General features: G+C 34.4%; 1 protein-coding gene across 2 annotated transcripts in view; it reads right to left on the reverse strand.

The window, feature by feature from the left end:
- Positions 1–6,187: 6,187 nt before the first annotated feature.
- LOC120298624 (testis development related protein) overlaps positions 6,188–15,514 on the reverse strand; it is a 33,961-nt gene continuing 24,634 nt past the window's right edge. For both annotated transcript variants that reach the window (XM_039322579.1, XM_039322578.1), the window contains 2 exons: positions 11,273–11,376; positions 6,188–10,706 (listed from right to left, as the gene is read on the reverse strand). In XM_039322579.1, coding sequence (XP_039178513.1) covers positions 10,361–10,706; positions 11,273–11,376 — 450 coding nt within the window. In that variant the 3' untranslated portion in view covers positions 6,188–10,360. The remainder of the gene's footprint in view (positions 10,707–11,272; positions 11,377–15,514) is intronic.

Consider the following 15,514-nt stretch of genomic DNA (forward strand, 5'->3'; position numbering starts at 1 on the left):
GGAATATCAGTTGCTACCAATTTATATTCCAGTGAAAAACATGAGCGATAGTTTTCATGTTGCATCCTATCTTAAATTTCTACATCATCACATGGTTGTGCAGCGAGCTTACCAATTGGTTAAGACAAAATTTGAGAGTCTGTTTTCTGCAAAACCCTTCAAAGTTGTCTCATTGCAAAAACGCAGAATCTATGGAGCTTAGATGGTGGTGATACGTCAACTCTTTTGTTTCTTCTTCTTTTTGTAAGTGCGTAGTCACAGGTGCAACAGACAATAAATTGTGCTGATGACGATGAATGCATTTGATGCAACAGGGCTGTGGTCTGAATGGTCCTAGGAGCCTAGGTCTCCCCAATTCCTCCCACAACTGAGGATGTTGAAATATGAGCATACATCAGGATTTGATCCGTGTTGTTCAAACATGGGGCTTCAGTTGTTCAATTTAAAGTTGCCTGAAAGAAGAGAGGCAACTTCCTTTTTCTAATCCTGTTCCTTATACCCAATTACAAATGTTTGCCAGGCTTAAGAGATGGGTTACTTCTTTGTTTTTCATGGTTTTGTTTGGATAGTTTATTTTTCTATGTGTGTGCTACCCATACTGACATCTGTGAGATGGGCAGCTATGTTAAATATATACACCACATGCATACATACATACTCACATTTTGGTTTAGATTGACCTTAGAGGGAAAGGAATACCAAACTTGGTCAAGAACCGAAACTGACAATTCCAATCATCCAACTACATCATGGCTTATCTTATATAAATTGTAATCTTTAGGCATTCTCAGCTTGGCAGCCTTAACAAAAACTACTGTATTTGCTTGAACTGAGTGCCTTGCATGTATATTTTAAAGTGACAAGTCTGGTCACTGCAGCATAAGCTATGCCCTTGAAGAAAAGGGTGAAAATACTGGGCTAATGACATGAAATCACTATTGCAGAGCGCTCCAACAAAAAAGGCAAGCTTTTAGGGCTTTCCACAAAGCACAAGTTTATATAACGTTATGAAAAAGTCTCTGTGTGTCAACTTCATCAAAGGTAAGTGGTTTAAGCACTGTTTCTCAGATCAAGTGGTTTCTAAAACTTCAGGGGCTTATTTGGTAAAAAACGGCCTCAGCAGTTGGGTAGCCCCTCCCCACACTTCTGCATCCTGGAAGTCTTTTTGTCAAGAAAACTTCCCAGCCTCTTGATCTTTCCCATTTTAGGTCAGCCTTGGCTTGTCTGACTGATGGCATCGCATTCCTGTTTATTCCTGCTTGAAATTAATTCCTTGCAATTTCAGATACTTGGTTAAATACAATTTAAAATCAAGATGAAAGCAAGCATGTCACACCATTATCCGTTAACTGAGGAGAGCCCGAGGAGCTAGGGTTTATTTGGTTTGAAAATCAGCTCAGAGAGCTGCAATGAACGCTGGAGGAATAAAATATTTGGCTTGCTGTTCACGGATTGGAGGTTTTGGTGAAAGGAACTAAGACAAGCAGAGAGTTTATCTTTTTTATTTTAATGAAATAAACATGGGGAAAAATGCATCACCAAGAACTAACATTTTCCCCTACATTTTGGGTTTATCAGAAATTCCAAAAATGGATCTGGAGAGAGGACACCAACTGACAATCCATTTTCTATCCCTGCTGTGGTAGACAGATTAAACCTGCAGCCTTCTACTCTTGTGGATAGTGAATGAGAATGGTTTTTTGCGCTCCTAACTTGTGAAGGTGGGTTGAGTTATGCAGGAGACAGAAGGTGGCAGTGACACCAAGCCTGCTAAAGAAGATGCAACAAAGCTTTTTTATTTTCATTTATTAAATTTAGATGCTGCCCACCTCACCGATGAAGTGACTCAGGGTATCTTTTGTTTTTTTCCTCGCTCTTCTTCATTGTGTTAACGAATCCCTTTTACATAAAATAACAAGAGATCAAAAATGTAGTCTCACAGTGGCACCGTGTTCGTGTTTTGCCATGCTGATTCATATTGGTTGCATTGCAAAGAGTCTTGGGAGGATTTTCGGACACTTTTCAGACAAGCTTCAGGACAGAATATGGGACCAAATGGCACTGATTGGACTTGTGGAAAAATCTGGGCAAGTGGGAGTGGCATGGCACGTTGCATTCTTCCTTTTTGTTTTCCTTGATCTCTCAGTAGCTTTCAATACCAGTAGTCATGATATTCTCTGGACCAGCTCAGGGACGCTGATTCCAGTGGACAACTGGGTGTGGATGCTACCTATAAAACCCTGCATGGCATGTAGCCTGGTTAAATCTGGGGCCACCTTTTTTCTAATTGTTTTTGCCTGCCTCACTACAACTGATACACTGGGGATGTTCCAGACCCAATCTATTAAGCGCTGCCAATTAATGAGATGCAAAAAGTGAGATATTTTGGCCACAGCGGTTTCCCTTTGGAATATAATATCCACTGAGATTCATTTGGCTCCAATTCTGCTTGGCATTTTATAAGTTCTTAAAGACTCAGATGCTCCCCTGGCATGGGGTGTGCAGGTTGCATAAGCTTGTCAAAGCAGTCCATCCCCCCCCCCCGACATGCCTGTATAGTCTGAGTTAGACTGCCCTTGGGTGAAATGACATTATTGTATTACTGATGATGATGGTTTCTAATGCCATGTTCACTCCCCAAAGTTGCAATTTTGAGATGGGCAGGTTTATAGATAGATATATTAAATAAGCTTATAATCATCTTCTGAGCTGTAATAGTGGAAATATTGAGGACTGTTTGGTTGAGCAGCTGGGTCTAGTGAAGCAGACTATCGTGTTTAAAAATCCCTGTAAGCATCTGATTGGCCACTCAGGAAATGGGAATGTTTATTAATCTTTTTTCTGACTTGGTAGAACAATGTCTGTCACCTTTTTAAAACTCAAGGGCACACTCATAAAAAAATGTGCAAGGAAATATTATATACCACCTGATACTGACCCTGGCCAGAATCCAAGGTACAGCTGGAGATAGAAGGACCTCTAATTTACAAAAAGATGCCGTTTGATCATGCCAGAGAGCCTAAACAGTTTTTACATTTTTTAAAAAAATATATATCAGAAATGTTTTCTTTTACCAGTCAGTTATGCTAGTACAAAAATAATACAATCTGCTGTATGTTTTTATGGGCCTTCTTCATTTTGAAGGAAGTCAACCCATAGATCTTCTGAGACAATAGTTTACTTCCTAATGGGAAGTAAAGCTTGATTTCTTTTCCTTTAGTTTGTCGCTATCATTTGCTTTGTTGCCAATTTATGGTTGAGTCTGCTGCTTATTTTTTAAACAGAATTCACAACAGGGAAAAGGTGGGGAAAGAAAAGAAAAACAAGGTTTTTGAGCAATAGTGTGCATCTGCAAATAAAGATATTGAAGAACATTTTGAGTGTCTTTGTTTAAATATGTGTTATGATTATTCACTGAAAACAGAAAACAAAGAAGTATTGTTTACTAACATTGTTTCACTATTACATATTTACATAGCCATTGTTTTCTTAAGTGAATTTTCCCAGTATGCTTAATCCTGAAATATGCCACATGCCTCTATTCATTTACATTTTGCAATGAAAGGCAGTTTTAAAAAGTACACTCACAATTGTGTGAAGTGGTTGCAACCATTTCTCAGAAAATAGTTCACCCAAACTTTTTTTTTTTAAAAAAGCATTACAACCACAACAAACACATACTCCAAGGTTCCAGTATGAAACTTATGTACTGACTTTTTCCAATAAATTTTATGAAGTTTAGGAAGAACATGTTAGAGTAGTTATGTCTAGAGAGTATACCAATTGAAATAAAAAACTAAAGGTTAATCATGGCTCATGTCCTGTTCTAAACATGCAGCAACTTTTTCATATTTTGCTTCAGATCTAAAAACAAAAATTGGCATCACCTGAGTAAACTAAAGAATGCACTTGTGTATCTATGTATGCATGTGTATATGTATATGCAACAGCATACCTGTCACTTCTTATTCACACATCTGTATTCTGGAATAAGCTTTTGTTCTAAAAACTGCAATAAAACAGCAACTATATGAAGTTTATTAAACAATTATCTAGTTTAATCATAGGCATGGCAATGCCTACTTGTGATAGTACTTAATTGATGTGATGGGACCTTGCTGATCTTGTGTAATACTATCCAAAACAAAAAAACAAAAACCATCCTAAGCAGCAACCGTCACGCTTAGTATTTGGATGGGAGATCACCAAAGAATCCTAGGTTTATCCTAGATAAGAAATTCTAAAAATACTCTTAAATAAGCAATGACAAATCACTCTCGTGCTTTTGCCAAGAAAATGACTCAAGTTGGTGAATATCTCAACTCTAATTATATATATAATTAACAGGTTTTTGCAACAAAATTTTCTGTCATCGTTCTGCAGGTGTTGGCCCTTATGGATAAACCCAGGGCTTTTTTTCTCATAGAATGCCCAGAACGGAGTTCTGGCACCTTTTTTGGATGGAACCTTGTAGGGTAGGCAAGGCGGGTTGTATGACATGTGTGAGTTCCGGCACCTTTTTTTTTTTTTTTAAGAAAAAAAAGCACTGGATAAACCAGATAGGAAATCACAAGCAGATAAGCTAATTCTACTTTAATGTAATGTAAAGCCACACTGACAGAATCTTGCAAGTCTGAAAGTAGAATCTTTTCCACCCATCTCCTTTGCAACCTGAGAAGCTAGGGAGGGTCTCTTCTGAGTCATTGCCCCACCTGCTATCTACGCTGTCTTGACTGTTCCCTTGCAGCCTTTTTTTGTCCAGTCTTCCAAGATCATTGCAATAGTCGACTGCCCATGATTCACAGTATGTGAGCTGATTTACTGGACTTAGAAGAATAAGAGATTTTGAATGCTTTCAAATGAGGCTTTTCTGAGAATTTTCAGTTCACAGAAAAGGTCAAAACAACACTCTTTTCAACGTATAAATATTTTTGAGTTTTCTCACTGCATTGTCTTTTTTCTTTACCGGAAAATACATGTTTAGAAAAAGACAGAATAGCTGCATGATGCTGTTTATACTTAACACTATTTGGATGTGCCTAGATTGCTTATAAATTAAGAGTATTGATTTTTGCTTAGATTTGTCATAATTTGTTTAGAATTTCAAATTGCAATCACAATGGTCAAATTGTTGCTTTGCTATTTTATACTGTCCCTCATGCATCACAAGATCTGATTAGTAAACAAGCAAATACTACAGCATTAGGAGTCTATATATCATCAATTCCTTTGAGGCTAACTACAGCTGCCAATAAAATGGGTAGAAACTGTTAAGATGAATATGTAATTAATATTGAAAAGGGCCTTTGCTAAAAGAGAGTTGTGGGGTAAATATGATAGAATGTTTTTGCCTCCCGTGACATTACTGGAATAATATACCTACTACTTTATCAGCCTGCCTACTGCTATAAATCTGCTAGAAAGGTCATTCTCAGTGACCTCACTCAAGCTCTGGAACAACAAGTCCAAAAGTAAGTGAATATTGTACAGATAATCAGTTTAAAATGTATTTCAAGTTAGTAAATAGTTTTAAATCTCATGTGTTAGATTTAAACCCATCTTCCTTCAGTTGTTTTCTTTCCTGAAATTTTCAATGCAGTAAGGATACAGAGATTTCAATAAAGGAGGACAGCTTGGTTGTTTCTTGCAAATCTTTCATAGGATCCCTCAAAAAAGCCTTTCTTTTTGCAGAGGCTTGACTCTTGTAATAACTTTTACTATGCTTTTGATTTTTTAATGTTATTCTGAATTATTTTGTGGGCTATTTAGTTTTATTAGGCATTGCATTTTTACTGACTTGTTGCCCTAAAGGTGTGGGATACAAATATAAAAAATAAGCAGATTTTTATTGGTTTTTAGAAGAAAATGTCTAAGCTAAGGATCTATGCATAGGATGCTGCCTGTAATAAAATCAAAGTAAATTAATCAATGGCACTTATACAAGTGTGGCAAACATAGGGATGCAAATCCCTTAAAAAAGGGGTGTCAAACTGCCGGCCCGTGGACCAGATGCATCATGCCAAAACCACACCCACCCCATTGCTAGCAATGGAAAAAAAGTCGTGAAACGTCATGTGACGTTGCAAGTTTGACACCCTTGCTTTAGAAGTACAGTAAATAATAGCTATATTCTACGTCTACAATCTTTGGAACATATGATCAATTGAATTAAATAAAAAAATATAAGTTTGATTTTAATTAAGTTTTTATTCATCTGTGAAAATACTATTTTTTAAGTGAAACTAATAAAATACAGAAAAGGAAACATGACCATTAAGTGACTAATTAAAGTCACATAAAGCATTTCATCTTCATTGACTTCAAGCCAAGAATTATGCATAGATGTAGTGAAAAGGCAACATGAACAAACGAATCATTACATTTGTGCAACTTTCAAGCCATATGTTTTTAAAATCAAATAGTTACAAAAAGAAAAAAGATATGTATTGTTTAAAGGAAGGCTGACGTATCAAAGTACTGATACATGAAAAATGCAAATAAGTTGTCAAGCAAATATTCACAAGAAAATTATATTTTAAAAATCTACAAAAGCATATCAATAAATTATATTAAAATTTAATCATTGCCTTTAAGAATTAAGTAGTTCTGCTCTAAGAAAACATGGACATAAGCCAGTCAAAGTAAAGGACACTTATATCCCATGAATTTTGATGACATTAAACATACAGAAACTAATGTTAACAGTGTGCAACTTTTGATAGATTCTGTGCTTGTTTATAAAACAAGTTCCATAGCTTTAATCTCCTAGGCAATACCTTATATATCTCTAATTCTTACTTTAGGCCTGATCTTTGGACCTTTTTCCTACTTCCAGAGCACATGAGATCCAGCATTAAGACCAAATATACCATATTGCACATTATTGCACACAAAAGGATTCAGCATAGCAACTGATAGCATTTTAGAATTCCTATGGCAAGACATCACTCCATGTATAATTTGCAGTGCGTGTCAGAGAGGAATGACTTGTGGTCTGTGGGTTTTGTGAAGGCTGTATTAAAGGACTGCCAATCACAATTGGGGCCAATGAACAGAACAGCTTTTGCAACAGTGGGGCCAAACCATCCATATCAGTTCCGCTTCTCAGGTAGATGAACTTCATCATCACAACTCGTTACTAATACTGCAACAGCTTAAGCCAACACATAGGATGCAGATGATCGAATTTGTTTTACTATAGGATTTAGCTTTGTAAATCTACCCATCATTGTCTATATAAATATAGGACAAACATGTGAATATAATACATGGAATTAAGCTAGAAATCACAGAAATGACATCAAGGTGAAATACAGGCACTTGACAGGTATAATATGCAAGGTAGAACTTCTATCTGTTACAGTATAAAAAAGTTTCCATAAATGGTAAGAATACATATTTGACTCTTAAAGTTTCACTCCTGGATTTGTTTCTATGTCAGATCTCAATGCCAACATACTTTTCTTCTTTTGTATGGTTATCTTCCATAAACTGTAAACCAAAGAGGTCTTTGCATAAAGAAAATGGCTATATTCTGGAATTACTTTCAATTAATTTAAAGAAATTAGGGCACATACTAGATATAGTCAGGTAGTAAATCACTTTCAACAGAATACACATATTTGTAAAATTTTCTCTGAACTTGAAAGGGGTCTTAATATACTTTCATTCTCAGTGGTTTAAATACTCTGTTTTAATTTGCCCAAACAAAGCTTATTCAAAATTATTAGTTCAGCTATAATGCTATTATAAAATCCTATTCCTCCATAGCAACTATGTTTAGGCTACAATTTTACAATCTGGTGTTTGAAAAAAAAAAGTTGCCTATCTTTCTTCAACATAGGGCAGATGCTATTAGCTTGAAATACATCTGTCAGTAGGGGAAAAAAAGCAAAAAAAAAATAATGGTGTGTTAATAGCCCACTTTCAAGACTCAGGCTGGTTGTAGCAGCCCAGTCCACCAATTTTTTTCCATCTGCATGCAAGTCATGTGATCATAAGATACTGCTTGGCATAAGGGCATCTCAAAGTGCCATAGAGCAGCAAGGAAAAATGCTCAAAGACATAAGACAGCACTGACATGGTGGAGGAAGGCTATAAAATCTTGGTGTATGACTGAGAGATATTGTATCTCTGGATTGTAGCCATAATTTTTATCTGTGATATTTTATTTTTTTTATATAATCTGAAGCTTTTACCTGTAGGGAGGAATTATACCTTGGAAATGTTCTGCATAGTTATAAAACAGTCCTGTTAAAAAACCTGATTCTTAAAAAGAAATTTTGAACATAGATTTTTAGTTTCTATATTGCTAAACAGATCACTCTATAATGACCAGTGGCATGCATGCTCAATATCAGTTTCAAGTAAGGATTGGTAAGTAAGAGGCAAGAAATATGCTACCATCCTCAATTAGATACTCATTTTACAGAACCTGAAATCAAAAAATAATCAAAGTTTTTTAAGGATGAGAAAAACAAAAACAGTAAATTTCTCTAACCAAACATTTCTATAGCAAACTATTATAATTCAAGGCACTTTTAATATTTTCTTCATTTTTGAAATCAGTAGTACTAGCCGTTAGCTGAGCAGTGGCTCTTTGGTAGCTTCTCATTTAACTGTAACTATCTTCTCCAATTCAAAATTATTGGATTCCCTTCACAAGGACATATTTTATGTAAAATAATTTTTAGCAAGTTTAATCTTTGAGGGAACTTCATACATGGAGCAGTCAGAAGACTGGAAAAATGCTTATAATGAAGAATGCAAAAAAGCATTTATCTAACATGTTTTCTTATTGATTTGAAGAAAGTTGTTCAAAGTCATTGCATCTCTTTCTTCTTTTATGGGGACACATATGCATACAAAAGTACAGTGTCTTCTATCATGCTAAGTAGATACATGGGACAATTTTCAATAAATGTATATATAAAAATATCCTGTTGGGGAAAGAAGCCCCAAATTAATGTTAAGAGTACATTTCTTCTGTTCTCTTTGCACTACGAAAGATTCTTCTTCTTCAGTAATAGTGTTAGCAGCAGCTAGCAAATAAATTGTGTAACAGCAAATTAAAGGAAGCATTTGTAGGTAGCCAAGACAAAATGTTTGTCATCATGAGGATGTAAAGAAAGAGCATAACCAATTAAATCCTACATAGCAGCAAAGACAAAGAGGATCATGTGGGCAAAGTATAAAAGGACAAAGATTGAAAAGTAATTAATCTATAAAAGGATTGTGCATAAACTGAGTGATAGCATTTCTTATAGGCTGGACTGTACGAAAGGATTGATTTCTTAGTTTTCTAAATAATACAACAGCCTAAAAATACCTCTTAATATGTAACGTTATTATCAGCAATGATGGTAATACATTCAATGACTCAGCTGAGTAGCAATAGCCACCTGAAAAGTTTCCATATTTGCACAGATGAGGAGTTCTTGCTTCTATTTTTGCTACAAAGTGGAGTCAAACTATACCCAGCTACTTGTAAGGATAGAATTTGTGCTTAGGCTGACATCTGAGTTGTGTTTGCAGTATATGATTTGGGATGATTGCACTTCTGCTTTAGCTGAATGATAGTTCAACACCACAATATGCAGAATCATTAATATGCAGAAATAGTTTTTCTTCTGTTGCAAACATGCATCTGTGGCAAGTTTGCAACAGAAGGAAAACATTGGTGTTCTTGCGCTTCATATTTGATTTGGTATTTTAGAATAATGCAGAATTTTGATAGGTCAAAATGTCCATCTCAAGAACAAGAAAACAATATAAAGCTGGAACAATGAGGTATCAGCTGCAAACCAGCATTTTCACAAAATAGGGAAAGCATTCAAAAAATTTACCTGAAGTTCAAGAAATCTAAATCTTACATTAACACGTTCACTATTCAACCAGTGTATATAAATCATTTCAGTTTTTAAAGAGCAACTCAAGGTGACATACAGTGTGAATGTGGAAATTGTAGGCACAAAGTTGGTGTTGAACTTCGTTCAGTGAGGTCTAAGAAACCAATGAGTCAACTATTAAAGAATTTGAATAATGCAGTTCTGTAAAAAGATGCAGTGTTTTGATTTGGTTTAAGTACATACATAACTCATCTAACTTAAAACAATATTTAGAACATTCCACATCTTTTGCAGATACATGCAGAACAAAACTTGCACTTTTTCCTGTGGACTGGGTGGATCCAACTATTCCGGTTGGTGCTAGCATTTGTGGAACAAGTTCATAGTATTCTAGATGTATTCTAGAAATGCATGCACCCACACATCCCAGATTCAGACTGGCTATTCTTGAAGAAAAACAGGGAATACACTGAAGCTGAAATGCTACACTTTGTCATAACTAATCCTTTATATCATTCTAGTTCTTCCCAGTTATCTGTAAGGTTACCTTTGCTTTGTCGCCTAATGCTGACCAACCTTCCAGCTGACTTAATACTCCACCTTGAACTATTCCCTGAGCTTGCCAGGTTTGTGTACTTTGTTGAGCCTTTGGTTTCATCTTCCCAGCCTGACCAAGATGAAGAGTCACTTAGAGTATTTTCTGCATCATTGAGGTGGTCGCTGGCAGGAATCTGGGGAGGTTCCCATCCTTCAATCTCATCGGGCTTCCTGGAATGGATGTTCTGTTTTATCACCAAGCTGTCCCAAAATCCACTTTTCTTTTCTGATTTCAAATCTTCTTTAAGTTTCATATTTGTTCTGGATAATAATAAATAGTTTATTTGGAAAGCATATGAAAAAGGAAGATATTTAATTGTCTGGGAGTAGATGCACATTGTTTTATCGTTGGATGAAAGATGATGCTTAGGATGGTTTTTCCAATATCTTCCTCTTATTGTTCAAATTTCACTCACTGACTATATTCAGCTCATTTAAGCATTTATTTTTATATCTCTAGCTTTTAAAAAATCGCTAAAGACAAAAAGGGTGAATATAAGATTAACCAGAATAGTAAAAATTTAATTAACTTGCGAATCCTTTGATTTCTATGAATTGGCAGCTCTAGCTGTATTATTGGGAATAATGCCAGTTTTTCCCCACAAGTCATCTATAACAACCACAGCTTCTATTCAATGTAAATCTTTAAAGAGAATGTTTTGTTATGAAAAACAGTACAGAATTTAACTGTATGTTGTCTAATTTTCTGGAATCTTTGTTACTTTTTCCGATGTATTGCCTTGATTCTAGCTTTAATAATCTGAGTAAACTTATTATAAGACAGCTTCTTACATTTAGTATCATTTTGCACTCCATTATATACATACCCTTTAGATTTTGGAGATCTGCATCCTGTTAATAATTGTTGTTCATCATCTTTATTAAATATGGAGGTTACTTCTTTCCAACCCCGAAAACCTGCACCTTGAACCTAATAAGGAATATAATAAAAATATTTATAAATATTTTTCTATGAAAATATTTCCTAAAATCTGTGAAATATGGCAATACTGCAGAAAAGGTTAAACAGTTAAAGTACCGTATATTTTCTTTCATAAGTTTAATATAATTTGAAATTTCTATTGTATTCTAGTTGCAACTTGTTTTAAAGCAAATGTAATGTAACAATAAGGCATTAATAGTAATAAACCCTTAAATTTCCTAAAAGATTTCTGTGCTAATTTTTTTTGGCTTTACAAAAACATTAGATTCAGATTCAGCCCAATGTTTTTGTTGTCTAAAGTGGAGACTGGCAGTCTGCTGTTTGCAAAGATATTACCTGTACACAATGTTCACTGACCTCCAAATATATTTTTGCAAATTAAAATATTTTTTAAAAAAAACTTTACAGTGCCAAAATGTCATGACATTTTTACCACTTTTTAAAAAAATTACTGTATTAGTGTTCCTAATCTGCTTTAATATTTATATGGTCCAGAAAATAACAATGCTTCAGTTGTTAATCTAAATATTGCATAGTAACTTTGTAAACTTTTTAACCTATACTGCTCAAGAATTAGATATGAATGTTAAATTTGTGCTTTAGAGAAAAACACCTGCTTAGATCTATTAAATAAAACAAATACGTATTAAGAATAATCATCTTGGAGTGATTGGTGTTGCTTACAATAATTTATTAACCCGGATTAGAATCAGAAACTTCTCACCCCCTTGTTGTGGTATATTTCAGCATCTTTTAAAACTGTTGTTGTCATATTGTTGTGAATTGCTCAGAATCAGGTGAAATTCAGCAGTATAAAAAATATAAAGAAATAAATGATCTTTGTTCTTGTCTGAAAAATGAAATCAGTTCATCATATTGCGTCAGAACCATACCATTTTATTATAAAGGAATCCAGCTATGCCTCACTGTGCCTTCCTGAAATATAGCAGAAAATCCATTTTTATTTCTTAGTTAGTTTTAAAAATCTGCTGATTATAATGGGTTTTGCACAAATTTTGTAAATGTTGGTGCACTGTGACTTTATAAAGAGAACTTCACGGTTGCTGGCTTCCTACACTAAATCTAAATGGTATATTATTTGGCTAGGAAGAAATTTTTAACTGAATGTGATAAAAAGAATCTCAGGTAAAACATTAGAGCATGGAATTTAAAAAACTAAAATAAAAGAACTTCGAACCATCCCATTCCATTTTCCCTTGCTTTTCCTGTTTCTCTGGTCTCCTTGGGGGGGGGGGGGGAGTTAAATCACTAAATCACACTGAGTCCTCACTCTATTATAATATATAATAATACTGCATATATTAAATATTTGTGTGCCACTGTTTCTGATGAACAAATACATGTAGGAAAGTAATTTCGCAGCAGAATTAAATCAGTCTTGTCTGGTAGTAACTTTTGTTTTAGGAAATGTTCAAAAATTCTATTGCAGGATGTACTATATATCAAAGGAAAGTTTTAAATTGGGCCTCTTCCTGGAATGTTAAAACAATTTCCCTTAGTTTGTTATGCATTTTTTGGGGGGGAGAATAATACATTTTATGACTTCAATGAAATTCCTGTTATTTAAGCAATCACTTTTCATAATACTCTTTAAAATGTACCATGAGATAAAATATAGCATAATTGTATATCAAAATATTTCTAATTTGTTATAGTAAGTTAATGGTTTTATCAAGGAAGTAATAGATTTTTGGTCATGGCATGAAAATATATAATTTTACATAATCTTTTTTCTTTCAAAAATATTTTAAATTACATAATAAATTATTTAATACTTGTTATCATTACTGCAGATCTTAGCTAAAATAGTGACTTTATATTCATTCTTTTATATATAGAAAGTATGACGCTGAATTAATGGTTGACCCTCCATAAATAATGAACTGATTATATATTGTAATTTAAACTGCACATAATTGAACTCTTATATTTCTATCACTCCTATTTATCTATATGCTATACTAAATAAATTCACAATTTTAAGGGAAAAAAAACTCTGCTAAGAAGTAATCATAATTAGGACCACTGATCTTCAAATATGAAAATGTTTAAAGGAAAATATTATCTTTCAAGGATAATAAAGGAAAATTCATTCTTTTATGAAATTTATACAGTCTCAGAAGTAAAAAAGTAAAGGTGTATATTTGTGAGTGAAATAAACGCAATGGTCATTCAGTTTATTATACTAAAAAGAATAATAAAATAAAGTGGTAAGGACAGATAGTAATAAATTATATGCAGAGGAATTTTAATTAAAAGTTCATAAACAAATGTTTATTATTTTTTATCATTTTGAAACATAATGGCTCAGCGGTTAAAGACGCTGAACTTGTCAGTTGGAAAGCTGACAGCACGGGTTCGAGATCCAAGCACCACATGGGGGGGGGGATGAGTTCTTGTTCCTTCTCCACCTAGCAGTTCGAAAGCATGCAAATGTGATTAAATAGGTAGCACTCCAGTGGGAAGGTAAGCGCATTCTGTGCGCCTTTGACATATAGCCATACTGGCCACATAACTATGGAAGTTGTCTTTGGAAAATGTTGGTTCCCTCAGCCAAGAAACAGAGATGAGCACCATGACTTAAAGCTGACATGACTGGACAGGGAAATCTTTACCAAATATATCTACAGCATGATTACTAAACAATGGATAATTGTCTCAATGTATATGCTGGAAACATGAAAAAACTGCATGATTTGACAAGGAAAAAAAGGCTTTCAAAGGGAAGTGTTCAAAAGCACTTCCTAGAATTAAAAAAACCCTGCTCGTTGTATTAATCTCAATTTAAGAACAGCAAAAAAGACACAAACTCCATAGTTGAAAGGAAAATTACGTGGGTAGTCCTCAACTCACAACTCATTCATTTAGTGACTGAAGTTATAAAAATGCTGAAAAAAGTGACTTACAGTGATCCTTGCACTAATGACCCACACAGCATCCTCCTGGTCACATGATCAACATTTGGACATTTTGCATTTATGATGGTTGCAGTGTCCCAGGGTCATGTGACTGCTATTTGCAACCTTCCAAGCTAGCTTCCAACAAACGTCAATGGAGGAAGCAATCATCTGATTCATTAACGATCACGGTGATTCGCTTAACGAGCCCAGCAAAAAATGATGTAAGATTTGGGCATGACTCACTTAACAACTGCTTCATTTAGCAATGGAGAGTCCAAATACAAGAGTGGTCGTAAGTCGAGAACTACCTATACTAGTTGTGTATTATTGCTAATGATAATAGATTAATTGTACACAGGATAGTATGACTTTAATTTCTTGGTTTAATTCTATAAGATTGCCTAGGATATCTTTGGAAAAAGAAAAATGAAAAGATAAGCTTTTATTAAAATCTAAATGTAACTATCTTAACCTGTATGACGTGCTTAGCGACTTGTTTTAAAATTATAAAATCTAATTTCTGCATAGATTCAAACATTTTTAAAAAAGCTTTTTAAGTTCACTGATGTTATATTACATGGCATATTGTAATTCAATATATAGCCACAATACGTCATCATTATGTTCAGCCATCAATAGATCACTGTCTCTATATTCAAAGATGGATAATGAAATCAATAGATTCGTGATTCTTAACCAGCTAAATCCTATTATGAAATATTTTATTCACATACTAAATATCAAACCATTTACAATATCATCATTAATCATGTTGTTATTATGGTTCGTCGCACAGTCAGCCAGATATCCAAACAGGATTTTTATCTACATATCAAGTCCTTCCCAAGGATCTAGGATAGACAGATATTGATCTTTGATAGGTTTTAGAGGTATTGGTGCAGAATGAAATCTGTTCTGAGTACAGGTGCCTTTTGCAATTGACTGATGGTGAATTTGTCAGTGACGATGGTATTCAAGCGGTGCTTCAGTTGTTTTGGGACTGCACCCAAGGCACCTATTTCTACTGGCTTTCTTTTGCCAGTTGTTCTATTTCTATTTGCAGGTCTTTGTGTTTTGCTATCTTTTCCACTCTTTCTCATCTATTCTGCTGTCTCCAGGTACTGCCACATCCACTATCCAGACTTTTTCTTACCGACAATTGTTAAGTGCCTATCGGTTTGAATTCTAGAGTCCCAGAGTACTTT

The sequence above is a fragment of the Crotalus tigris genome, unplaced genomic scaffold, assembly GCF_016545835.1.
Source record: "Crotalus tigris isolate CLP2741 ecotype Arizona unplaced genomic scaffold, ASM1654583v1 scf7180000024117.2648584, whole genome shotgun sequence".
Classification (NCBI taxonomy): Eukaryota; Metazoa; Chordata; class Lepidosauria; order Squamata; family Viperidae; genus Crotalus; species Crotalus tigris.